General features: G+C 49.3%; 7 protein-coding genes across 7 annotated transcripts; 4 read left to right on the top strand and 3 right to left on the bottom strand.

The window, feature by feature from the left end:
• Positions 1-4444: 4444 nt before the first annotated feature.
• ALT_8073 (cyclin family protein) lies at positions 4445-6469 on the top strand (the record flags this gene model as incomplete). Its single annotated transcript, XM_033555973.2, has 3 exons — positions 4445-4927; positions 4985-5258; positions 5313-6469. 3 exons carry the CDS (start codon positions 4445-4447, stop codon positions 6467-6469), a joined length of 1914 nt encoding a protein of 637 aa, XP_033411864.2.
• A 2108-nt stretch (positions 6470-8577) lies between these two features.
• Positions 8578-10554, top strand: ALT_8072 (external alternative NADH-ubiquinone oxidoreductase, mitochondrial; the record flags this gene model as incomplete). The annotated part of the gene is made up of 4 exons (XM_033555972.2): positions 8578-8941; positions 9043-9381; positions 9443-10414; positions 10481-10554. 4 exons carry the CDS (start codon positions 8578-8580, stop codon positions 10552-10554), a joined length of 1749 nt encoding a protein of 582 aa, XP_033411863.1.
• Positions 10555-11485: 931 nt separating this feature from the next.
• ALT_8071 (dynamin-related GTPase MGM1) lies at positions 11486-14360 on the bottom strand (the record flags this gene model as incomplete). Its single annotated transcript, XM_033555971.2, has 3 exons — positions 11486-11925; positions 11983-14004; positions 14063-14360. 3 exons carry the CDS (start codon positions 14358-14360, stop codon positions 11486-11488), a joined length of 2760 nt encoding a protein of 919 aa, XP_033411862.1.
• Positions 14361-14919: 559 nt separating this feature from the next.
• On the top strand, positions 14920-16236 carry ALT_8070 (glutamine amidotransferase subunit DUG3; the record flags this gene model as incomplete). Its single annotated transcript, XM_033555970.2, has 4 exons — positions 14920-14934; positions 14993-15088; positions 15176-15908; positions 15962-16236. The coding sequence occupies 4 exons, from the start codon at positions 14920-14922 to the stop codon at positions 16234-16236; spliced, it is 1119 nt and encodes a 372-aa protein (XP_033411861.2).
• A 267-nt stretch (positions 16237-16503) lies between these two features.
• On the bottom strand, positions 16504-17649 carry ALT_8069 (PIG-Y family protein; the record flags this gene model as incomplete). Its single annotated transcript, XM_033555969.2, has 1 exon — positions 16504-17649. The coding sequence occupies one exon, from the start codon at positions 17647-17649 to the stop codon at positions 16504-16506; it is 1146 nt and encodes a 381-aa protein (XP_033411860.2).
• Positions 17650-18868: 1219 nt separating this feature from the next.
• Positions 18869-20543, bottom strand: ALT_8068 (oligouridylate-binding protein 1; the record flags this gene model as incomplete). Its single annotated transcript, XM_033555968.2, has 5 exons — positions 18869-19038; positions 19098-19230; positions 19290-19937; positions 20002-20103; positions 20163-20543. The coding sequence occupies 5 exons, from the start codon at positions 20541-20543 to the stop codon at positions 18869-18871; spliced, it is 1434 nt and encodes a 477-aa protein (XP_033411859.2).
• Positions 20544-21735: 1192 nt separating this feature from the next.
• Positions 21736-22778, top strand: ALT_8067 (uncharacterized protein; the record flags this gene model as incomplete). The annotated part of the gene is made up of 3 exons (XM_033555967.2): positions 21736-21750; positions 21808-21933; positions 22002-22778. The coding sequence occupies 3 exons, from the start codon at positions 21736-21738 to the stop codon at positions 22776-22778; spliced, it is 918 nt and encodes a 305-aa protein (XP_033411858.2).
• Between the last annotated feature and the right edge of the window lie 1623 nt (positions 22779-24401).

Below are 24401 nucleotides of genomic sequence, written 5' to 3'. Positions count from 1 at the left end.
AGAAGACAAGCAAGAGCACAGTACTCAACTGAGATGCTCCGTACTTCGTACATTACATTTTACTCCATGCGCCTACTTGAAGCCCCGAGGCCCCTGAGCGCCGTCACTCCTCTCAGACCCTCTCTTAGGAGTTAGGAGTTTTGGGAGCAATGGACTAGGCGTTGGCGGAGATAACCACTCCGATTGAAACAACTGTACTTGACGCTCAAAAGATACGTAGTCATCACGCTAAGCCAGTTGACGAATCCATTATCAAGTCATGACCCATGATCTTGGGGTGAGACGAAAAAGGAAACGAGAACGATGATTGATGCGGCACTCATCCACTTGTATGGCCATGTGGGCTATTTACGCACCATCCTACACATTTGATTATTGATTGACAGTCAGCCTTTCAAGACACTTTCTCTCCCGTCCTGGACCGCGCCTTGCGAGTCGCGAGCGAGGGAAAAAACTGAGCGCAGTCGGAAATTGTCCTTGATCGCTCAACGCCATCATAGGCAAAGTGATCAATGATCACAATTCAATTGGGTTTGCAAAGTCAAACCGCCTCAGCCTAGTCCGTCACTCTATCCTTGATTATTATCGCCGGATTTGCGCCAATCAAGGTAGGAAACATTGGGTTGGGACGATTGGATAGGATTGTTGTCGTCGGCTTTGATCAAAGAGAAGATGGCCCTCGGTAGAAAAATAAAGTGTAGAACATTGTTTCGGTGTCCCTACACAATTACTGTGCTTACAGAAGCTGGCCAGCACGGAATGACATCCCCGCAATGAAGTATTGAAGAAGCAGAAATGAGAAGGCTCCTGCTCACATGCATTCTCCTGAGCAGGTCTCAGGAGTAGATGGTACATACTTGTAGCACTGTCAGGTTCAGTGGTATCAACAATGTTGCGCGCCCTTACCCATGCTAGGGTTTTTTGGAATGTCGTTTGGCAAGCATTATGATTTCAAAGATTACTGCCTGCTGAAGGCCGCGCAAGTGTATGATCACAATCATGAGCTCAAACCATGGAAATGGAGTCGTTCATTCGCCTTCCACTTCCTCTTCTTCTCGACTGTCTTTGGATAGGTTTAATAATGATAGCGCGACTCCACAGTAACAACTAACAGGGATGAATCTGAATCCTGAAAGGGAAAAAAAAGCCACAAGCAGCCAGCGACTCAGCTCGTCGATGTCGGTCAGGAGGGATCCTTGGCTTAGAGGGAGTTTCTATCATCTATTTGCTTCGACCAGCTGATACATTGGAAACTGGTAATATCACAAAAACGTATTTCTTCAAAACCGGCGATCGCGTCAGCGTCGAATATCCTGATAGCCGCGGAAATCCTAGATAATCAATGGTCAATTTAGAGTCTGTGTCTTCGTAGAAAAGCGTAGAATTTGAAGGTGTTTGATTCGTCCATGGGATCCCATTTTCGTGGTTCGGACTAAACACGGAACACTATCAGAAGACAGGGAGCAGAGTTGCAAAGGAATTGTGGATAAGGATACATTATTGATCATCTATGTAACCATCAGCTTCGACTTAAGCGGCAAATTACCATTCTGGGGGCGCCGCTAGCAGGCTGAGGAGCACCTTTGTCCAGCACAATAATGCAGGTTATTATTTACCTAGTCTATATGGAGTACAAAGAGCCTAGTATCAGCCTGGTCGGTTCGGTTATAACCTGTGTGTATGTACTTTGGACTGAAGGGGCAAAGCGTACCAACACTGTTCTACTGCTGGCTGCCTGCCCAGAAGTTGCCGAGCTATCTTCTCCGGCTAGTCTCTTTGATGGAAGCAGGAAGACTGGGGCTGAGAGGAGAGTTACACGCAGCAATTGGACTGATCTTCTTTGGACCAACTTTCCGGTCCTCCATCGCCAATGGCTCGTCACTACGAGTTTCTGGGTCCTTTTGTGCACTCGTCCATCCAATGATCATCAGAGCTGCCTACCTTACATTCAAAGGTCCAGCCAGTTCCGATACGCGGCAAAACATCCAACGTTGCTCTGGCTTCTCATTCTTAGACAACCAATGTGGAGTGACCATACCTGGCTGAAACCCTTTTTCTATTTATTTTATTTATTATTATCCTTTTTCCTGGACTTTCGGCTCTTTGATTGTGTTTTGAGCTGCAAGTGGGTTTACAAATGTTGGGATCTGGTAAGCCTCTCATTATTTCCATCCTCATGCTTTCCTCCCTGTGATACAGTAGTACAGAGAAACTCTGTACAAGAATGGTAATTGCCCCTTCACCTGTTCTCCGTTAGCGCCGTTTGCCCTATCTATTTGCAGTTAGACAGGGCCGGATTATCCAACTATCGGCCGCCATCCATACCAAGCTGCCCGAATTGGTTCTCATCTGATACACTACTATACAGAACGATACATGGCTACCTTACGCATGCATTTTTTCACCTGATCCATCCATGACAATCCGACTCATCCATAACGCCCAGGCAGAGGTACAGGCTCAACCAACCCTTGCCATACTCAAACATTTTGTACTAAGCCGTCAGCCCACCTTGCTGACGACCTACCTTCTGGCCTACACTACCCTGACTTTTCGCCTGGTCACAGTCCACAGCTGCCATAGTAACCTTGGAAGCCACACTTACGGACCAATTACGAAGCCTGCTCCGACGTTATCCATAGTTCCACCCCCTCATTTGCCCATGCCAGTGAACTTCCCAAATCAGGTTTGTATGATCATTACAGAGTATTTCCGTAAACCGACCGGAGTACTCACGGAAATGACCTACCTAAATTACTCATTCCTTTTGCTTCCGCCTTGGTTGGGCTAGAAATTACCTTAGCGATCAACCACAAAATGGTCGTTGTAGTAGTGCACAAACCTCCCTTCGTTTACTTACAGTACTTCTCCCGTGGCTCCAGGCTTGTTGAGCAATGCCGCCCCTTCCCCTGTAGCTTTCTCCGCTCTCTTTTCTTTTTCTTGTTGCATTATTATTCCCTTTTTCCGTCAGGCGGCACATAACGGTGGTTGCAGGAGTGACACTAAACCAAACTTATTATTGGATATGGTATGGGTCCTACAGAGCCAGCAATAGCGTAAGTATGGGATACCTTACACACCTAGGTACGAAGTCGTATGTTATTAGTTTCCAACTGAATCTCGTCTAGATTCCAAACCCCTCCTTTCTTTCCTTCACTCTCAGACCTTGCCTGACTAATAATAACACGGAGTAACTATGGAGTATGAATTTTGCCAATCCCTCCCACCTGGGTCTCAAGACTATTATGGTCTAGGGCTGCTGACTTTTTGGTTACCATTCCACAACGCCGTAGTAGAGACTAGTAGCAGCAGTAATACCAGTAGAAACGCATCCACTTGCTTCCCCGTGGCTCTGACATCAACCGGTATTTCACTTTTCCTTCCTCCCAAGACAAAGCAGAGACAAATCAACCTGGATCAACTATGACCAAACCGGAACCGACCCAAACGAGTCCAAAGGAGGAGGATCAACCCTCTGGACCTGCGTCCGGGTCAAACTCTGTCTGTTCTGTATGGACACTCTTGGACTGTGGACACAGCGGACACACCACCTTCTCCGGACGAGGACTAACCGACCCTGGCTCTTTGAGCGGAGTAAGTAGTGGTGTCGTGATATGAACATTTAGCTGGATGAGGGATGATGTCTTGATCTCATCCTTCAATTATTACCTTTTTTTTTGCCCTCACTACTACACCTACTACTCTTCATTTCATTTCCAATAATTTCGGATTTTTCATAATGATTATTTTCTTCTCATACGGCTTGGTTCCATAGAAGGATCAGGTCTTTTCTAATCACTCGATTTTTTTCTTTTTCTTTTTTAAAAAAACACATTAATATTCACCTTTTTTGATCTTTAATTTCCAATCTGTTCTACTCCATTGTCCCTTTAGACTTTCATTCATTAGCCTTATACTTGCGTCGACATCTATATCTCCTTGGACATATTTCCTTTTCTATAACTTGGGCGGGCGTGCAACTTCCTCCTGGCACTTGCATTTCTCATGCTGAGTCTTCTATGACTGCTTTACTCTAGACCTGTGTTGCGGTGTTTTCTTGCCTGCTCTGGATCGGCCTTTCTTCAAGTTACCTTACCCCTTCTGTGCCTTCATTCCATTGACAAGGCATGGTCAATATTTACCAGATCGGTTGTCGTCCTATCTACAAAGTACTCCGCAACTCCTCATTATACCAACTCGAATAGAAATCAACAACTCTTTCCAGTCTCCGTTGGATTCCCTTGAGCCGCCGATCCGATTTCTATATCTTCCAAACCATTGGAGCTGGTTTGCGTTTCCAGTGACATTGTGAATACTGATCCCGAGCGAGGTCGAATAGCGCAATATATTCATAGAGGTGGAATGAGACTCTCGTGACCAGCGTGTCCTGCAGAGCTTCTTTCGCAATTTCCTTGTTCGATCCACACGCACCATCTCGTGCCATATGCCTCCGACTATATACACTCCGCAGTACTTCCCATCCGCCCCGGCTCCGATAACCCCCACTACGCAACACTACCCGTACGAGGACAGTTCGGCATCGACATTCAGACAATACCCGGAGACTACTTTGGAGGTCTCTGAGAATCGCTGGACTGCTCCCTTAAGGGACGGTCTGCCAACCCCCCCAAACGACATGACCGGGGTGGCATACAAGTCGCTCCCGTCGTCCAACTATGGGGGCAAACATGATGCAATCACACTTCCCCCCTATGTTAGAGCGTCCGCTTATACGCGCACCGGCTACGACTCTTCTACAATGATACCTTCGCTCAAATCGCAGAGTCAACCTCAATCTACCCACAATGTTCCAGTGTCTGTGCCAGCAAGCCAGAAGAAGGCCAGCTCCAGTTCAGCGGCGTCTTACCTGCAAATTCCAGCATCGATCAACGACAGCAGGGGGAGCCTGTCTGAATTCGCTGCGCAGGTAAGCATCGGAACTGCTCGGTTCTTGGGACTGTGTGACTGACTTTATCCTCTGCAGATGACTTGTTTGTTCTGGTTCGAAAGCACATCGAAGTTGAAGACCATTGAGGAGCGCGTGAATACGCTGCCTTCTCTTGTTCCGGAGGCGTTTCCTACTCCAGGCTTCAAGAAGTGGGTGACGAACATTTTGTCGACGACGCAGGTCAGCCAGAATGTAATCTTACTGGCACTCATGTTCATCTACCGATTGAAGAAGTTCAATCCTGCCGTGCGGGGAAAGAAAGGCAGTGAGTTTCGGTTGATGACCATCGCCCTCATGCTTGGAAACAAATGTCAGTACTCGTCCATTCGTGAAGGTTGTGAACGAAAGCTGACTCGTTTTCCAGTTCTCGATGACAACACGTATACAAACAAGACGTGGGCTGAGGTTTCCGGTATCCCAGTCCAGGAAATCCACGTGATGGAAGTCGAGTTCCTCAGCAATGTGCGGTACAATCTCTATGCATCAGAGGAGGAATGGGCTCAATGGCATACGAAACTCGGCGGTTTCTCAGACTTCTTCAACAGAGCAGTTGTGATCCCAGATGAGGTCGACTTGAGCCCTACGACTCCTGTGTTGCGCATATCTCCTAGCCTTCGAGCAACATCCCAACTCTCGTCGTCGACTCCGTCCAAGTTGCCGTCTCCACCAGCATCAGATCCTATTCAACCGCAGGCAGCGTGGAACCAACCGGCCAATACTTATGCACCTCTTCCTCAGCTTGGTAGTGATATTCAGCTCGCCAACCCTCGCAAACGGACTCGGGACGAACAAGTCGATGAGCATCCCGCAAAGAGAGTTGCCGTACCCCAGATTATTCCGCCAGCTTCTACCTTACCACCGACTTCTGCCATGACAAGCCTTCCGGCCCTGCCACCGGTCATCACACCCACGTCTGTTCCTTCATCACACCAGGCTTACATCCCTGGACCTATTCCCCATCTGCCACGTCCCAACCTCCCTGTTTCATCACACACACTGGTTCCAAGCATTCCCGCAACCGTGCCCCAACAACCCTCTACCGCTGGTCGGGCTATGCCTGCGACTACGTACAGTTCGTCCACCAACTGGGCACCATCGGTCCCACATATGCCCACTGTGCCGCCCGTTTTGAATGGCATCTACCATACCCCAATCTCGCTACCCGATCCTGGAAGATATCACGCGAGTCCCTACGGGATGTCGTCGGCCACTGTGTCACCAGCGGTGTCGGCCTACTCTGTACACACACCTCAAACACATCTGTCACCTTCTTTCTTTCTGGCAAACCGAAACTCGCCTTATCGACCTGTCCGAGCTGTCAACACCCTGCTAATTCCGCCTCCGTCAACATCTCTCCAGCAGCAGCGCAGTGTTCCTTTTGACCATATGCACTACCAGCCGCTTGGGAAGACAGCCGCGGAGCGTAAAACAGGCGTGTTGCCCTATCTTCATCACGAAGCATGGCCACAGGGGCCCTTCATCCAGCCGACTTTTCATTCAACTCCAAACTACTCGAGTTGAAACATGGCCTTTCACGACATTTCACGACCATTGACATGAGCAGGATGCCTTTTACTTCTTACCCAAAGCTGTATTTTGTACAATACCTTTACATTTTTGACGACTTGCATTACCACGGCGTTTAGCATCATAGATGGATTACAAAGGCTCATTACCCTTGTCCATATCGTGTGTTGAGGCGGAATTCGTGAGCTCTGGTGCCTTTCTGGAAGACGCAGGACACTGGTGTTACGTTCCATCTCCATTGCTGTCTTTTGACCTGTTATCTTACACTGTTACTACCAGACGTTGCATGTGCATACTTAGGCGTTCGTTACCTTCTTTGACAGGGTCTGTCCACGTAGAACTGGGCATTTGACAATCATACAATCGTCCGTTCTTGGACCTCACCGTGCATAAGCCTATGCCTCCGTAGTTGAAGTGCTAAATATCCTCGTATGCCCGTTCTTGAGCGGGAAAACTTACGGCTGGGGATCGTGATACCCAACACAGCCCACTATACGCCGACTTTCTGCTTGTCAAGTGCTAATGGTTTAGTGACTTGAAGCAATCTAATAATGCCTGTGACCGAAAGCTACTTGCCCAATTGGGTCTCAGATTGCCAAGCTCTTGTCTCTTAAGGTAGCTAAACGTATGATTAATGGTTCGCTGCGTTTATCTATCGATGTGTGTCGTTTCTATGGACGAACCCGCGAGCTCTATCAAAAAAAGAATTCCCGATACAGGCCACTACTCCGATAATGAGAAATCAATAAGCGAGGGCAGCCCGTTCATCCGCGAGACACGGGGGTTTCGACCACTTGGTTGTCATCTGACGATCTTGCAGTCCCCAAAGGTTCAAGGGAGACATGAGGGAAGAAACGGAGAAACGAGAATGGAGTGGAGCTTGCTTCCCCGGACAGTCATCGCCGCTGGTCACTCAGACACTAGATAACCACCTATTTCTAGCATGACAACGGAGTGCAGGACTGCCAGACATCGATCCAGGGCTGATTATCTAGACTCGTATGTGACTGCGGGTGATCCCGGTAGCTGTTCCGGGAGGACCGCAGGGTAGGGAATAGGCCCGCAGGAGCTGGGGAGGGTCAAACTTTTGAGTCTCGACGTCACCATCGTGATGGCGGACAGACTGTTATAAAACTAGAGGAATTGCTTTGATATATCTTGTCGAATATAGCCAGAGGCTACTCTCTTTTTTTCAAATCGAGCAAGAGGCGAACAATTTTCCGGATTTAGCCTGTTGGGAGGCCGCAAGATGTAGATATGATATCAGACGGAGAGATAAAGCAACAGCTTCCAAGTACCAGTCTAGAATCGCATCGTGCTGCTATTTATATGCGCAAGTACCGCTATATATGTATTATACTATTTTTCAAGAGCTACGACCAAGAGCATCGTCATTGTTGTAACCTTCAAGGCAACTTCCATCGCACTCCGATTACCCCCTCACGATATTGCACTTCACGCTTATCTTCTCCTCACAAGGGAAAAAATCTCTGCGACTTTCTCCTCACGACTCCAATTCGAACGCGTCGGTGTGAGAAGGGAGACCCAGAAACCAGAATAGCCTTGTTTCTCGGGCCCATCAGAACTCCAGATTCCTCTCCTTGACCCGTTTGGACCCGGAATCAACCCACATTTAACCAGGGCCAGTCTGTAGAGAGCTCCAAAGCGGAAAAGAGAAGCAGAGAAAAAGTGAAGGGGAGAGGAAAAAAAAGATAGAGCGGCAAAAGAAGTCGAACAGCTCCACCGGAGCTCCCAAACAAGAACCAGAACAAAAAAGAGAGTGACTCGAACACTTTGAAGTCCTCAAGGTGCAGTACTGAAGGCCTCGGTGACACACCGATTCGCCCAAAACAGCTTAACAGCTTATCCTGTCATTCCTGGGATTTTGCCTCAGGCTCTCTCAGATCGGCATTTACTCATTTTTATTTTTTGAATTTTAAATTCTTTTTTCTCCGTCCCTCTTCCTTCCTTTTTTCTCTGTCGTGATTATCAAAGACTCATCGTCAACATCCACAATTGACTGGATTCCCTTTTGTGGGTTTTCACTCTTCTCTCCCCTTCTTTCCCTCCCCCTCTTCGCCTAGGTGCGATCAAGACCTTCAATGGTTGGAAGTTCCATGGTGTTCCGCGCCAACATGGCTTCCCCAGCTGTCATGCAGTTGTCATCGCTGTCGCGCAGGTCGCTTTCGACGCGATCGCCAGCCCTCGCTCTCCGGTTGTCACGCCCTCTGAGATCCGGTACTTCCTCGCAGCAGTCTGTCCAGCACACCTTCCGTCGCTCCTATGCCGATGCAGCTCCTGCCCCCAAGCCCAAGAAGCGATTCAGGTTCCTGCGTTGGGCCTGGCGTCTGACCTGGCTCTCCGGTGTCGGTCTCACCGGCGCCCTCGTTTACAGCATCTATGAACAACGCCATCCCCTTGAACAGATGGAACCCGACCCGACCAAGAAGACCCTTGTTATCCTCGGTATGTTGGATTCCTTACCTTGTCTGCCGCCAATTGGTCGCGTCGCAGACGATGACCCGACACATATCGTGAAACCACTAACCCGGTGATGGCAATTGCAGGTACGGGATGGGGTTCAGTTTCTCTGCTGAAGAAACTCGATACCGAGAACTATAATGTCGTCGTCATCTCTCCTCGAAACTACTTCCTCTTTACTCCTCTCCTCCCCTCTTGCACCACTGGTCAGGTCGAACACCGCTCAATCATGGAGCCCATTCGTAACATTCTCCGCCAGAAGAAGGCCCACGTGAAGTTCTACGAAGCCGAGGCTACCAAGATCGACTACGAGAAACGCGTTGTCTACATCAGTGACGATTCTGAGATCAAGGGTGACATCTCCCACACCGAGGTGCCTTTCGACATGCTCGTTGTCGGTGTCGGTGCCGAAAACGCTACTTTCGGTGAGTAGCGAGCTTCACAGTACAATTTGGTCGAAAAACATAGTTAACGGCGTAATCACAGGTATCAAGGGTGTCAAGGAGCACTCCTGCTTCCTGAAGGAAGTTGGCGACGCGCAGAAGATTCGCAAGCGCATCATGGACTGCGTCGAGACCGCTATGTTCAAGGATCAGCCCGAGGAGGAAGTCAAGCGGCTTTTGCACATGGTCGTTGTTGGCGGTGGCCCTACCGGTGTTGAATTCGCTGGTGAGCTGCAGGACTTCTTTAATGAGGACCTGAAAAAGTGGATTCCTGAGATCAAGGATAACTTCCACGTTACCCTCGTCGAGGCTTTGCCCAACGTCCTTCCCATGTTCTCCAAGCAACTGATCGACTACACGGAATCGACCTTCAAGGAAGAAGCCATTACCATTCGCACTAAAACTATGGTCAAGAACGTTACCGACAAGTATATCGAGGCCGAGGTGACCAAGCCCGATGGAACCAAGGAATTGGAAACCATTCCCTATGGCCTGCTGGTTTGGGCCACTGGTAACGCTGTCCGCAATGTTGTCCGGGATCTGATGAACCAGATCCCTGCTCAGAAGAACTCGCGCCGTGGTCTGGCGGTGAACGAGTACCTGGTTGTCAACGGTGCAGAGAACGTCTGGGCCGTCGGTGACTGTGCTGTTACCAACTATGCCCCCACTGCCCAGGTTGCCAGTCAGGAAGGTGCTTTCCTTGCCCGCCTTTTCAACACGATGGCCAAGACTGAGGCTATCGAAAAGGAGCTGAAGAAGCTCTCCGAGGCTCAGGCCGAGGCCAAGAATGAGGAGGAGCGCAACAAGATTTTCGACGAGATCCGCGAGCGCCAGAAGCAGTTGCGGAGAACCAAGCAGATTGGCCCCTTCCAGTACTCTCACCAGGGAAGTCTGGCTTATATTGGAAAGGAGCGTGCGGTTGCAGACATCAGCTGGCTGAGCGGCAACATCGCGAGTGGTGGAACAGTCACCTACCTCTTCTGGCGCAGTGCCTACCTGAGCATGTGCTTCAGCAGTAAGTGCCTCCTTCACTCTGCCAATTACAATCTCGTTCCTTTTCCCTTTCTAACAACTTCAATAGCACGTAACCGTGTCCTGGTCGCTGCCGACTGGCTCAAGGCCAAGCTCTTTGGACGTGACGTCTCTCGGGAGTAAATGACTACTTTTTCTGCCCCCAAAACTGGAGACTCTTTACCCTCCGTACCTTCGCATACCCTTATGTCAATGATTTGAAGCGAAAGCTGTTACCCTCCGTCTTCTTCGACATCTACCGTTTCATTACGCCCGCTCTATGATTACCTACCAATTTCTCTTTCCTTTCTCCACCCTGTTGAGGCGTCGTCGTCATTATGCGTCCGTCACAGTCGACCGTCCGAGACGAATCTCGCCGAAAGATCCACTCACTGATCGGACCCAATGGTCGCAGAAGTGGAGAAAAGTGTAACTTTCTGTCCTTTTCTTTTGTCTGTGTATGAATTAGATAGACTGGGGATGGGATTGTCCTTTAGACATTTAGATATGGCCATAATTCTTTTTCTGTATGATTCGTACCCGATCTGTCCCTGATGCTTCGAACTGTTATCAGCCATGTCTGGTTCTGTTAATTGCATTGAGCTTGGCAAATGGAAATAATGGAGAATATGTGATTTGCGTACATGGTTGCTACTAATCTGCTTGCAACTGTCCTACAGGCTCATAATTCTGGCGCCGGATCCAATCACATGTGTCAAGATAGCTACTGTCGACCATAATAGATCATGAGTTCAATTACCAAAAAGTGTCTATATTTACCCTCTATTAGAGTTCCGCTTCAGAACTCAACTTCTGTACCTAAGTATTTTTACATTCAGACGGAGGAGGAAAGAAAAGAACCCCAGGGGAGAAAAGGAAAGGAGAAACGAGAAACGAGAAAGAATACCAATCCAGAAGGTATTTGACTCTGATTAAGGCGATGGAAAAGGAAACTTGAGCAGCTGGACTGAGAGGAGAGACGCTAGGGGGTAGTGAGTGATATAGTCGATGGTATGGTATGTAGATGCAAAGCACAGGAGTATGGGATATCATGTAGAAAATAGCAATCAATCAATCAGAACAGGTTCCATCCACGGCTTCTCTGCTCCTTGGCTGCCAAGGGGCGGTCCGAGTTTCTTTGCTTGCTCCGTCCGTCAAGCTGTCGGATACTTTCGATCTTCTCCAGGGCAAGTTCGAGCAGCTCCTTCTTCCGGATGACGTCGAGATGTTTCCGGACGCGCGGGTCCTCTCGTGCAAACCGTTCCACTTCGGCGTCGGAGAGGTGTCGGCCCAGTCTCATGTCTAGCTCGCGGGGGAAGTTGTAGTAGAACTCGGAGAGCAGCTCGACATTGAGGAAGAGGACTGCCGTCGACGTGAGCTTGTCTGCAACCACATCAAGGAAGACTTCGGGACAGTAATATTTATTCTTCTTTGATGCGCACTGTTTCGAACGGATGGCGAGCAGGCGCATTTTGATCAGGTCGGCACGGTCACGCAGGAAGACGCCTTCCCGGCCTGTTCTCTTTGTTAGTACTGTGGTAGGAACGGTCAACTGCGAAAGACGCAACATACCTTTATTCAGCAGGGCGGAGCTGAATCCACCTGCACCAGCGGCGCCGTCGCCTTCCAGGACTACTTCGCCCTTTCTGACTTTATCAACGAATGTCATCACATCCTTGAATTTCTTCTTGCCAACGGCCTCTTCGACACGTCGGTAAGCAGCGTCGCAGGCTTTGAGCTCCTCCTTCAGTACGCGACTGACATTCTCCCGGCCCTTTGCCCATTCTGGGTCCTCAACTTCGATTTCGAACTTGTAAGGCTTGATGCAGTTTTCGACCTGATCACTAGTGCTGAAGAAGCGGTCGTTCAGGATGCTAGTGCAAGCCTCCATGATCTGCTTCTGTGCATAAGGGTGATTTGCAAACGTAGAGTTTGCCAGCAACTGGTCAACTTGGTTTTGAATAGCATTGGCAACAACAGTAGTCGCAAGCCTGCCGATTCCCAACTTTGTCAGAGAGGAGGTCGAGGCATCTAACTTACGCCGCCAGTATTGCGAGTCGGCATCCGCTTTGGGAAGGTCGCTGAGAGGATCTAACTCTGGCATCGAGGCTGCCAAATCCTCAATCGGCTTATTCCAGTATCTTTGCGCCAGTATGTCCATGACGCGCTGATCCAGTTCATTCTTCAACATTTCGCGAACCTGGGGTCGACCGAAGCTCTCAGCAAACGCTTTGAACGAATGCTTGAAGCTATCCAGGCTCTCAGCAAGATAGGACTCAGCACTTAGTGGTCGATCGTTATATTGCACTTTAAATTCGTACGTGGCCTCCTCGAGTTCTTGGCTGATGGCGTCCCTAGTACCCGCTAGGCTTGCTGCCATCGTTTGCTCAAGAACATGCATGAGTTTGCCTCGCAGCGTAGATACGCCCACTGATACACCCGACTGAGGACCGAATTCGGACGGATGAGCCGAAAAGTAGGCATTCTCGTTCTTGAGAATCGCACTAGTGATATTGCCGCTACCTCTGGAAAACAGAGCAGTTGTCTGAGGAATTCGAGATACCACACCAACGTAGCCCAGACGCAAAGGGTATTTCTGATCCGAAAGTATGCTCAGTCCTCGCTCCGGATCGACAAGATCCATCTTTGTGATGACTCCGATCGTTCTCTCACCCCGAGGGTCCACCCTGCGACTTGCTCTCAGGGCGGTAGAATTGGCGAGATCAACATCCGCGGCAGAAATTGCGAGAATCACATTAGGTGGCTGAATGTACTTGTCGCAGAGGTCGGAAATTTTCTGCTTGAGCTCTGGCGGCTGGTCTTTTCCAGCAACTTGGATATACCCCGGAAGATCAATCAGGGAAAGATCCGGAACGTTGGGGGAGTAGATAGTAAGCTGGATTGGGTCATCCGAGACACAGTCCCGTTCGGGAACTGCAAGATTGAGGTCGGTCAAGGTCCGCTGAATTTGCGAGAAATCCGTAATTTTCCCTAGACCCAGAGCAGGAAACTCTCCATATTCTGATTGTGCGTTTGGAGTGTTGACTAGTGTGAGCTCGATTGGCCGCCGGGTCACCATGTTGGTCCCTTTGGGCAGGAACTCGTGTCCAACGATGGCTTCGAGAACAGAACTTTTGCCAGAAGATTGTGATCCGATGACAACAATAGATGGCAGTGTGAGTGTACCGGACTGCCCGACGGTCTGAAGAATATTCCTGATCTCGATCATCTTCCGCGTAAGAAGCATCATCTGGTCATCCTCGGCGATCTGTCTCGCGTGACGGACGTCATCTTCGTCAGACTGGCTGTAACCAAAAGCCGAGCCAGTAGCCACCCCAGCTACACCAGCACCAGCTCGACTTTCTTTAGGGGACTCCCCTCCTCCGGACGAACCACCGTTTCCGTCGCGTGAACCTTCATCAAGGCGGAGGATCTTCTGCAGCCATTCCGGGACTTCGATGTCTTCAGTGGTTTTCTGCCAGCCGCGATGAGTCTGTTCGGCAACATTCTGTAATTCTTGAAAGAAACCCGAGGCAGCGCCACCAGCCGTCTCGCCCGCTCGTTTGAATATATCAATTGCGTAATTCCCTGCCTCTATAGAGATTGTCAGCCAGTCGCACTACTCATTAGCAATTAGTGACCGAAGACGCACGGGTAGCCTGGTACTGGATATAAGCAAAGCCTGCGACCATAGCTCCTCCAAACATCGCCGGTAGTCTGACCATTTTCAGAGCAAGCTTCGGGAGCATCCGTGCAAAGGAGATCGTCCGCACGGCAGGAACATTGTGAATTGCATTTGCTCCAACAGGCCAAGCACGGCCTCGAAGTGCAGCACCTCCCTCTGAGCGTAGTAGCCCTCCAGTTCTTGCGCCAGCATTGTGGACATGGCGGGCCAGAAGGCCCGTCCGCAACAGCGGAACAAGACGGTGCGAGAGTATTCTCCCGCTCATGGCTTTTGAACACTCATACACCACAGATCAGCGGGGGAGTATAACTTATCATCTCCGAGCTGCAAGCTGCGGACGGCGATGATACTTGCTGTTTTGTGTCGAAAGCTGGATAACTTGAATGACGGTTGATGTAATCAACAACGGTCCCGTGATGAAGGCGAATCTCCACTACTAAATTCCCGTGACTTGCGCTTTTGGCCGCTTCGTACACCGGAGAAAGTCGGTGTGAGTCACGTGTGGCTCAATGAGGAATACATGAAGGCTCACAATTGAAGGAGTGGTTTCAAGGAGCTTACTGGGTTGTCGAGTAACTATCATTTTACCACACACTTTCGTGGAACCCAAGGGTTGCGGTTGGTTGTTGTGCAAGCGAATGGTGGAAGACAAGGTCTGGCTTTCATCATCGGCCTGTGCATTCACGGCATAGAGCTAAATAGTCCAAGATTGTACATGGTCTGGACTCTGAAGCTTCCCAATTTCTATTAAGTTGGACTTCGTTCTGGACGCCTTTTAAGGCCTTTTCTTTACTGTTTAGAGCTATTACTCTACATCGCGAAGCATGTGCCGTTTCCTGGTATGGCCAAGTATCGACTACTTATACCATGCTACCTGACTGACAGCTTCTTCGCCAGGTATACAAGGGTAGACATGAGATTCGTCTCAGCAAATTAGTGACAGAGCCCAGTCACTCGATCTTAACACAGTCCTATGACTCTCGCTTACGCTTAGTAAGTTCTACTTCAAACATTGAGCAGATCCTCATTCTCGTTTGCCCATTCGCTTGCACGAAGCATAGCTGACGTCTCGGCCTTCAGGATAATCGCCGGCCTGTCAACGGAGATGGCTTCGGCGTAGGGTTCTACACTGACCCCAAGCTAGGCCCAGAACCCTGCATATTCACATCGACACTTCCGGCTTGGAACTGTGAGAACCTGGAGCGCCTGGCTTCCAAGACATGCTCGAACCTCATCTTCGCGCACGTCCGCGCCACAACGGAGGGGACGCTCTCCGATACTAACTGCCACCCATTCCAGCATCAGACTCTGATGTGGATGCACAATGGCAACGTAGGCGGCTGGCAATACATCAAGCGCACGCTAGCCGACTCGCTCGCGGACAAGTGGTACCTCGGCGTAAAGGGCGGCACAGATAGTGAATGGGCCTTTGCGCTATTCCTTGACCTTTTGGAGAAGGAAGGGGTTGATCCCAGCTCGAATCCCGGGCCGGAGGGCTTTGGACAGGCGCTACTGCGAAAAGTGATGGTTAAGACCATCGCAAAGATCAATGAGTTCATCCGCGATATTCCCAAGAGACATAATGCTTCCGGCGTGGAGACTCGCAGTTTGCTCAACTTTGCTGTGACGGACGGCCATACTGTGGTTTGTACCCGTTATATCAGCAGCAAGACGGACGAGCCCGCTAGTCTGTATTTCTCGTCGGGGACAAAATGGAAAGAAGGAAAAGACAAAGGTCACTTCAAGATGGAGCGCCACGATAAAGGAGCAGATATTGTGTTGGTCGCTAGTGAGCCCATCACATTCGAACGCCGTGAGCCACTCCATTCACCTACTGTGATATACTCGAGCTAATCTGTCCTTCAGATAACTGGGTATCCGTCCCTGCGAACTCGATAGTCACCATCCACAAGCAGTCTGTCCTTCTACATCCCATTTTGGACGAGTTCTACACTGAGGACATCAACCAGGATCGGTCTTCATGCTACGCCGTCTCCAAAGGCCTTGTCAGCACTGCACCGGGGACAACGGTTCAGCCTCAAGAAGCAGACGGTTTGAAGGATCCTGCCATGAGTGGCAAGGGCACGAGATTGGACGATTTGGATGTGCGGTTATCGAACCAATGCGCACTGTCGCATTGATCCAATCGCGCATCCGAAAGATTGACACTTGCGTGATTGGTAAGTAATGGAGTTGTCGTCGCTTTTATTTTTGAGAATGTCACAATGGGCGCAACGAGATACCACCATTGGCTGTTGCTGGGTTTGGATGAGGATGATTGGGAGAGATTCTTCTTTGTTGGATATGTCATGAACTTTATTATTTCGGATCCATTGTTTGAATTTAATGTCAGTCTGCAATAGAGTACAAGCGGTTATTTAGGCGCTGAACAAAGGATTTGAAGTTGTTCATGTATCATCCCCAGTGATATTGGCATGCTTGAAATACTTCATGCCCACCCAGGCAACGACAACCCACACCCACGACATGACAGCCGTTAAAATAATCAAGGCAGGATAGTACCCCACAATGGGCAATGTAGGATCATCCTCCAGCTCTGGCGGCGCATAGGGCGTCTCACCAACATCCCAAGCCCAACTCCAAACACCGAAACAACTGCCCATTCCCACCACGAAAACCAGCCAAGTCACGATCAAGATGATCCACCCCCACCACTCGGTTTCGGAGTAATCCCAGACGATTTCTTGGCTGGACTTGAGGTCAACAACATGCGTGGCAAGAGGCGACTTGGTGCGATGCACGGCTCTATACGACGCGTCCGTCGGCAGAGCATAGTAGGAGTCCGAACTCGATGGGGGCGTCGGTATACGTAATCCCGCAGCACCGCTGGTACTGCTGGTAGAGGAGTTTCCAAAGACAGAGCCGATGGCAGCCTTGGCATTTTTGACGCGAGGAAGAGCAATCATGTCCTCATCGTCCGTGCCAATCTCGTCTCCAAGCACGGTCTCCTTCGAGAGACCCTTCCGCGGCCGCTGGGATACAGAGGCAGTCGGGATTTCCCGCTCGTCATGCACGAGACCCCAGTTGGCATTGTTCTCATCAGACTGGGCTGCTGCAGTTCTAAGAGACGTAGGTTGATCCTGCGTTGAGACCGAATCGGCTATGGATGGGACCAGGACGTTCGTACTCTGATCGTGCGGTGGCGCTTTGCCATCCGCTCGTAACACATCGATCGACGCCCGAGTAGCCTTCTTATCTCGATAGTCGAATCGCGTTCCCAGTAGCGCAGTTTTCCTTAGCGAGCCCCTTCTTCTTCGCGTTCTCCGTTGTTGTAAAGCGCTCGACATCGCCCTCCCACCCTGCAATCCGGAACCGAATTCCTCTTCATCGTGCTTATCACCGTCTAAATGCGATCGTTCGGTATTGTGGTGCGTCCCGGTGTTCATTCGGAGAAAGGAGAATTTCGATAGCAGCGAGCCGGACGTGTTGCGCTTGTGTCCGTTGCTTGTGCTTCCTGAGCGTGCCCTTCCAGAAAGCCGGTCATCCTTGTCGAGGGATAGTGTCACGTTTTTAGTGTCGCCTGCATCTTCCATTGGCGCAAGCCGGGCGCAAGTGACCCGGTTATAGATATACTAAACATTCAATCCTTCGTCGCGCGAATTTGTACCCGTTCAGGGGTCACTCTGGGTGGAGATTCCATTCGGCGGATTAAAGTTGTGATGCAAGGCGAGTGCGGGAGGCAGACGTGGTGGGCCTAGGGCCAAGACTTCCGGCGCCAACCTTCTCCTCACCGCTCCACAATCCAGGTGTATCGCCAAAACGATACCTGACTGAAAGGTCAACAAGCGGCCAAAATGATTCCTAAGTGAGCAGCTCAACCTTAAGTTTGGCAGAATTATGAAGCCATATTTCAAATACAAGAGCTAACTACAATACACAGACATGGCTCTATCACTTATTCGAAATACAGTGTATGATTTATTTAAGGCCGCAAGTATTTCATAAGACGAGCATAAGGTATATCTTCCAGAGCGCCAGAGACAGCGATAGGAGCCAGGGTGAAAGATGGCGGCTCACGAGAGAAAAAAAGGCGAGCACAATGTTGACTCACATGTATTGCAAGAAGAGCATAATCATAATTGTTATACGAGTGTGCAGGACACCCGACCAAAAAAGGAGGTGGCTGAAGGAACGAGAGCAAAATAGCACTATCAAGAAGGAAGGGCTTGCTGAATCGGCTTGAAATACATATTCATCCAATAGAGAAGACAACATAGATAAAGAAGATAGATACGATACACGCCCAGAAGTAGGTATTTTATGAAGATGATAGTCAAAAGGTATCAAGTCGAGGGCTAGGTAGGTGATGATAGGTACTTTTCGTTTGTTCCGAAGAAAACTTGAATCAGAAGTCCCAAAAAGCTTCGCTCACAATCTGCGTAGAATCATTCAAAGAACAGAGCAGGGCCTTGATGCAAACAAAGTGGACTTGGGGTATTGGTGTACGTAAACACACAAAATTTCATTTGAAAAGAAGCACTTGAGAATGGGAAACATGCGCTCGATAATCCACTTCATAGGCCAATCGTGAGACGAAGAAGTAAAGCCATAGAAATGAGAGAAAAGAAGAGGAGATTTGCTGTGAAAGTATAGAGCAGAAAAGTGGGATAGTCCGTGAAACAGAGAGTGTAAAATGAAACCGAGTACACCAAATTTCTCACCATCGCTGTTGTAAATAGCTGCGCACCTTGTCGGTCATCTGGCTGGGCTGCTCCAGAAAGGCCCATATACAGCATATAGGCTAGAGACAAGCTACGCTTGGTAGCCCCCAAAGCCATTTCCAAAGTTGCCGTTGTTTGGCTGGTTCCAGCCAGAGTTGGGTGTGGCCTGTCCGCGGCCGAAGCCCGCATTCTGGGGGGCCTGGCCATATCCTTGGCCAGTCATTCCCCCTTGCTCCCAGCCTCGCCCAGCAGGAGTGGGGCCTATGATAGGATAGATTAGTCGTTATAACAAATCACTGGGGGAAAAATATGTAACGTACCCTGAGGGGTAATAGGAGCACCAGGGCCACCGTATTGAGGGAAGTATGTAGCTGGACTGGAGTTGAAGGGTGAATTGGGTTGCTGGCCGGAGAAATTGTCGAATTGGCCGGTAGGAGGACGGTCCTTACCCCACTATAACGGTCAGTAAAAGATGCCTTAGAATAAGAACGAAAAAGGCGAGAACAACGTACGCTGCATTTCAGAGGACGTCCGTTAACATTGTACCCATTCAATTGGCAAATAGCCATCGCAGCATTTTCGTGTGTATCCATCTTGATAAAGGCGAATCCACGGTCTGCTTGAAGGCGCGTCTCAAGTACATATCCAAAATTGTGAAAGAGAGGGACAAGGTCGTTTTGCGTAGTGTACGGGGTCAGGTTACCCACGTAGCATGTAGTCTGCCACTGTGGGGTCTGCTGAACGACCATGTCGTAGCTTTGGACTCCATGCGTAGGGAAGTGGTGATGGCCAAAGGGTGTAGTGGGAGTCATGCCCATGGCCGCCATAGCCTGCTGTTGAGAAATAGAAGGCTGTCCCTTCTGATTAGCCCAGTTGCAGCGAATGGCACGCGAACCGAGCCATTCGCCGTCCATGGCATTCAGTGCTTTCTCTGCATCGGAACGCTCACGGAATGCAACAAAGCCATAGCCACGGGAACGACCAGTCTTCATATCCCACATGACGCGAGCCTCTGACACCGAACCGAAGGCGGAGAAGGCCTGGAGCAGGATCTCGTCATTGACTTCGTTGCTTAGATCGCCGACGAAAATGTGAAAGTGAGAAGAAGTATCTTCTTTGTTCGTGGAATTTGACTGGTAAGCCCAGTTCACCCGAATTTCCTATATCACACTCAGTAATGGGACCACAAGGCGACGAGTTTGTAAGTATTCAAAAAATGCATACCGACTGGTGGATTCGACGGCCGTTGAGGGTCTGCATAGCCCTCTCAGCCGCGCCAGGGTCATCAAATTCAACAAATCCGTAGTTGTATCCTTTGCTGTTGAACTTTCAAAATGTTAACATAGCTTTTAAGGATTATCGCAATAGGGAGGGGTAAAGCTTACATTTTTGTCGGGGATGATCTTCACACTCTGGACATGACCGGTGGTCTCGAAGATTTGCTTCAGGATATCCTCAGTCACCCTTGGATCAAGTCCTCCAACGTACAGAGCTCTCTTGTTTGGCTCGGGGGCGGCACGGCGCACATATCCACCAGCACTGGTCGGGGACATCATGTTCCCGGACATTGGGGACGTGATAGCGGTTGGGATAGGATTGGTGTTCTGAGGAATGATGACAGGCGGACGAGGCGGGGGTGGCATATGGGAAGGATTGGCTTGGCCGTTGCCCTGAGAAGTATCGTACTGCTGACCCGAAGCAGACGATGCTTGCGGAGGCGGAGGTGGGAGGGTGGAAGACCCAGAAGAGGACATGTTCTCGGCCATTGTGGTTGATAAGAGGGTAAAATCAGCAAGGATCGTCAAGCGATACAATGCACAAGTGGATCGGCGATGGAAGCGTTAAGCTGGGTTGCGCTGTTTGTTGCTCGACGGTGCACAGCGTTTAGCAGTCAACAAAGTCGATGTTGATCGAGAAGGCGGAAAGCGACGCGGGGATCGAGGCACCGAAAGAAGCAAGATTCGCTAGATCAAGAAAATCGAGAGACGGCAGTCTTTCAAAGAAAAAAAAAGAATCGCTCACGAAGGAGCTCTGTGATGAATTAAAATACGTTAAGTCAGGACGACTCGAACACGGCTCTTTTCAGCACCCAGCCCCAACAAGTTTAGATATGTGGTGGTAGGAAAAAAAAGCTTAAGATCCGGGTTTGACAAACACAAGTGATTGTCGGGAGAGGGGGAAAGAGACGAAGGACAAAGAAGAATAAAAGCGCCAAAATGGAAAAGCGAAACAAAGAGAGAAAAAAGGAAAACAAGATCACAGAGATCTTGACACCAACAGAAGCGCGATGGAGGAAAATGCTAGGAGTGAGATGAGATGGGAACAGGGGAAGAAGAAGAAGAAGAGATGTGATGTGATGATCTTTGGTAGGCCACTAGAGATGCTCTACCATACCTTTACTAACTAGTCCAGACGGGAGGAGTTTCTAACAGCTGGAGCAAAAGGACGACCAAACTGTGGATGGGCAACTGGCAAAGAGCCGCCTGGTGGGTGACACGCTAGTCCTGATGAGGTTAGCGTATTGAGATAGATGCCGCTGGTCATAAGAGGGCGCTTAACTTGACTCTATCTGGTCCTTGTGAATGGGTTCGATTTGGGCCGAGATTCTCTCAAGCACACCAGGCAGATATTGTGCGGCCTGAAAGTTGAAGTTGAAGGTGAGCTCTTCAAATGATACTCTGACCGGATGATTTTTTGTCCTTGTATGTATCTTATGGATCATTTGTTTCGATCAATGCATAGTCTTTGTCAGTTGTTTGTCCTAGACTCAGGGACGAGATACCCAAAAATGAAAGAACCATAGGCATGCTGCCAGTATCGAACTAACTTTGTCGCACACTGCAGGTAGTGCCCATCATTGGATGAATATCATCAGTTCATTTCAGATGAATCGGAGCGTTTGCCATCATGGAAACCTCAAATTATTCAAATCCAGAGTCCCTTGCTGTGTTAACAGCTATGGTCAATCAGACGGTAATGTGGCATCTCTTCTCGCTGTCTTCGTGGGTCGATATTACTAACTGCTGATAGCTCGTTGAAATGGGTCGATTTTTTCGAGCTGGTGGCTCAACACAGGCCAGGGCTCGTTTCAAAAAGACGATCCCGGCGGCTCACGAACGTTTCCAGGCTGCACTCGACGATCTATCTGAGCAAATAGTATGTGTTTAACGTGACTTTTCTGCGGCATTTTGTGCTTCAACGGGACAGCTATTGACAGACGGCAGTTTATCGCAAAAGCGTTTCTCGAAAGAGACTATGAGGGAATCAGAGCAGAGAAAGCAGCTCTACAGCCTGCTCAAGAGGTGGCTATGGATGAGCCAAGCAACAGGTCGGAAAATGAAGGCGCACAAGAGCCGCCCCAAAAGATAGAGGAAGTAACAGAGACGAAACCGCTCGAATCCCAGTTGGACGAAGAGCCTACTACCGTGCAAGAGCCTCTCACTGGCGATAAGCCGTCACAGGAGACTGAAGGCAAAATTGTCAAGGTGGAAAAGCAAGAAGGACAGTCCTCGGCGCCAGATCAATCAGTCCCTGGAACTACAGAAATCAACTTCGACTCCATGCTCAATGACGGCGGGAGTGGGCCCAATGAGTTCGATCTTCATCTCGATTTTGGAGATGATGATATTGGGAATCAGAATTTCCTATCTGGCTCGAGTCTTGGAAATACAGGTATCGGCGGCGATATCGGCCAGGAGACCGATCAGTCGGGCGCTATGGCGTCGATGTTCTCTAAAGAGGGGGATAACCTTGGCAGTGGTCCTACGGGAGGCGATGCATTCGATTTAGAGTTCCAGAAAACTGATGGATTTCCAGGTCAGGACCAGCAAGCGGGAGGACAGATGAGCAACAATGCGGACGATGTTATGGCGCCAGGGGAATCAAGCTTCGATGATTTATTCATGGAAAACGAGAACTTCGGAGAAGGGCTTGGAGACCAGAATCTGCTCGGGGACGGCCTGATGAATATCAATGAGCTAGATGATAACTGGTTCACTTAATTTGCAGTCTTTGAAAAACAATTGAAGCGTTACGGAACACATTCTCGATGCATATCTATGGGCCACATATGCTTAGTAGATTCCCAGATCAATGCATTGCGAGTAGCGACCATTTCGCAGCAGAAAGTGAAGCATTCTTGATTCGATACCAACAGTAGGGATGTTGACATCCATAGCCCCATAAAGTTATCTCGATGCCAACGAGGATCCATGCAAGGGGAACTGTGTAACAGACTAACATTCCGCACTCCGCACTCACAATCCGCCTACATTCTGTTGCAAATACGGATAGACTAACTAGCATGATAATTAACCATAACAATGACGTATGATCCGCTCGTTTCACTCGTTAGTGAACTACAAGCAGCCTAGGTTGGTGTCATCAGCCCTATCTCGTACCTGGCGAGGCGGTAGACTCTTGGCGTTTGGGCCTCAAGCTTCTATTTCAGGCAGGGAGGGCTCGTTTCATGACCCTGTACCTGATACTGCTAAAATAGTGCCGGACAATCTACAGATTACGGGCCAGATAAGTCCCACCTCATCTGAAGATAAGAGTGTGAGGTGGGGAGGTCGGCCCCTAGTGATGATAGTAGTACTATACACGAGATTTGCACTTGAAGGCCAGATCCGAAGAGTTACCAGACCAACAGCTCTGCTGGAATCTTCCAGTCGCCCTTTTCTGATTAGCGGAGTTTATTCCCACTCTTGTCCGGACGAAATCTGCAAAAGATCAAATGATGAGGTCATCAGCGGCGTCAGGATCCCCACCGGCCGCGGTTGCCGGCGATCCTCATACTGGACTTTCCTTTACTGTGCCTCAGAGGTATCAGGTTCTTGGGTTGGTTCGGCTTATCAGGCACGAATCTAGGATTTGTGCGAAGCCATCAAGGAGCATAGCCTCTACTAGGACCCGGTCGTAATTAGTAAAGTAGATATTCAATCAGATAGAGTCTACCCCCAAATATGACTACTCGAGTTCGGCTGCGCTCTTTATCGTTGATTCTTGAAGGATGCATTACTCATATTAATATATTAAACATCTGACTAGTGGTACAAGAACGGCCAAATATGGGGTATAGAAACGTTAAATTGTTCATGTGTGGCGTGCCACAGGTACAAAAGAATAATGATGTATCACTAATTGAATTGATCCCATCGTACTGGAGATCGACAGGTGGAATTCATTTGAAGTTTCAAGCCCACGCATTTAGATCAACGATGAGATACTGGTATATCTTGATTTGTCCTCGCCGCTAAGCTGCAGAGTGATGACGAGAAAACAACAAATGAACAAAAGAATTTAGAGATAACAGAGGCAACAAATATGGAATTTGTACCTCTTAATGCCGGAATACCCGAAATATGGACATCATGTCGACGACGTCATCCTTCTACGCCAGGACAAACTAGCGCCGGGGTTTTAGCAGCGTCAAAGTATTAGCATCGCCTTCTTAAATTTGTGAACACTGAGGGGTATCACATGGAAAAATGATGGCATACTTAAAAAACAAAACATCATGATCATGTAGCTCTTTGCACATGATCTGCATGACAGAAGCAGAAAATTTACCTGCGAAGCACTGGACACTAGAATACGAGTAGCTAGGAACCTGCCCCGAAACC

Source organism: Aspergillus lentulus, assembly GCF_001445615.1.
Source record: "Aspergillus lentulus DNA, contig: Alt16, strain: IFM 54703, whole genome shotgun sequence".
Classification (NCBI taxonomy): domain Eukaryota; kingdom Fungi; phylum Ascomycota; class Eurotiomycetes; order Eurotiales; family Aspergillaceae; genus Aspergillus; species Aspergillus lentulus.
This window is presented reverse-complemented; position numbering and strand designations above follow the sequence as displayed.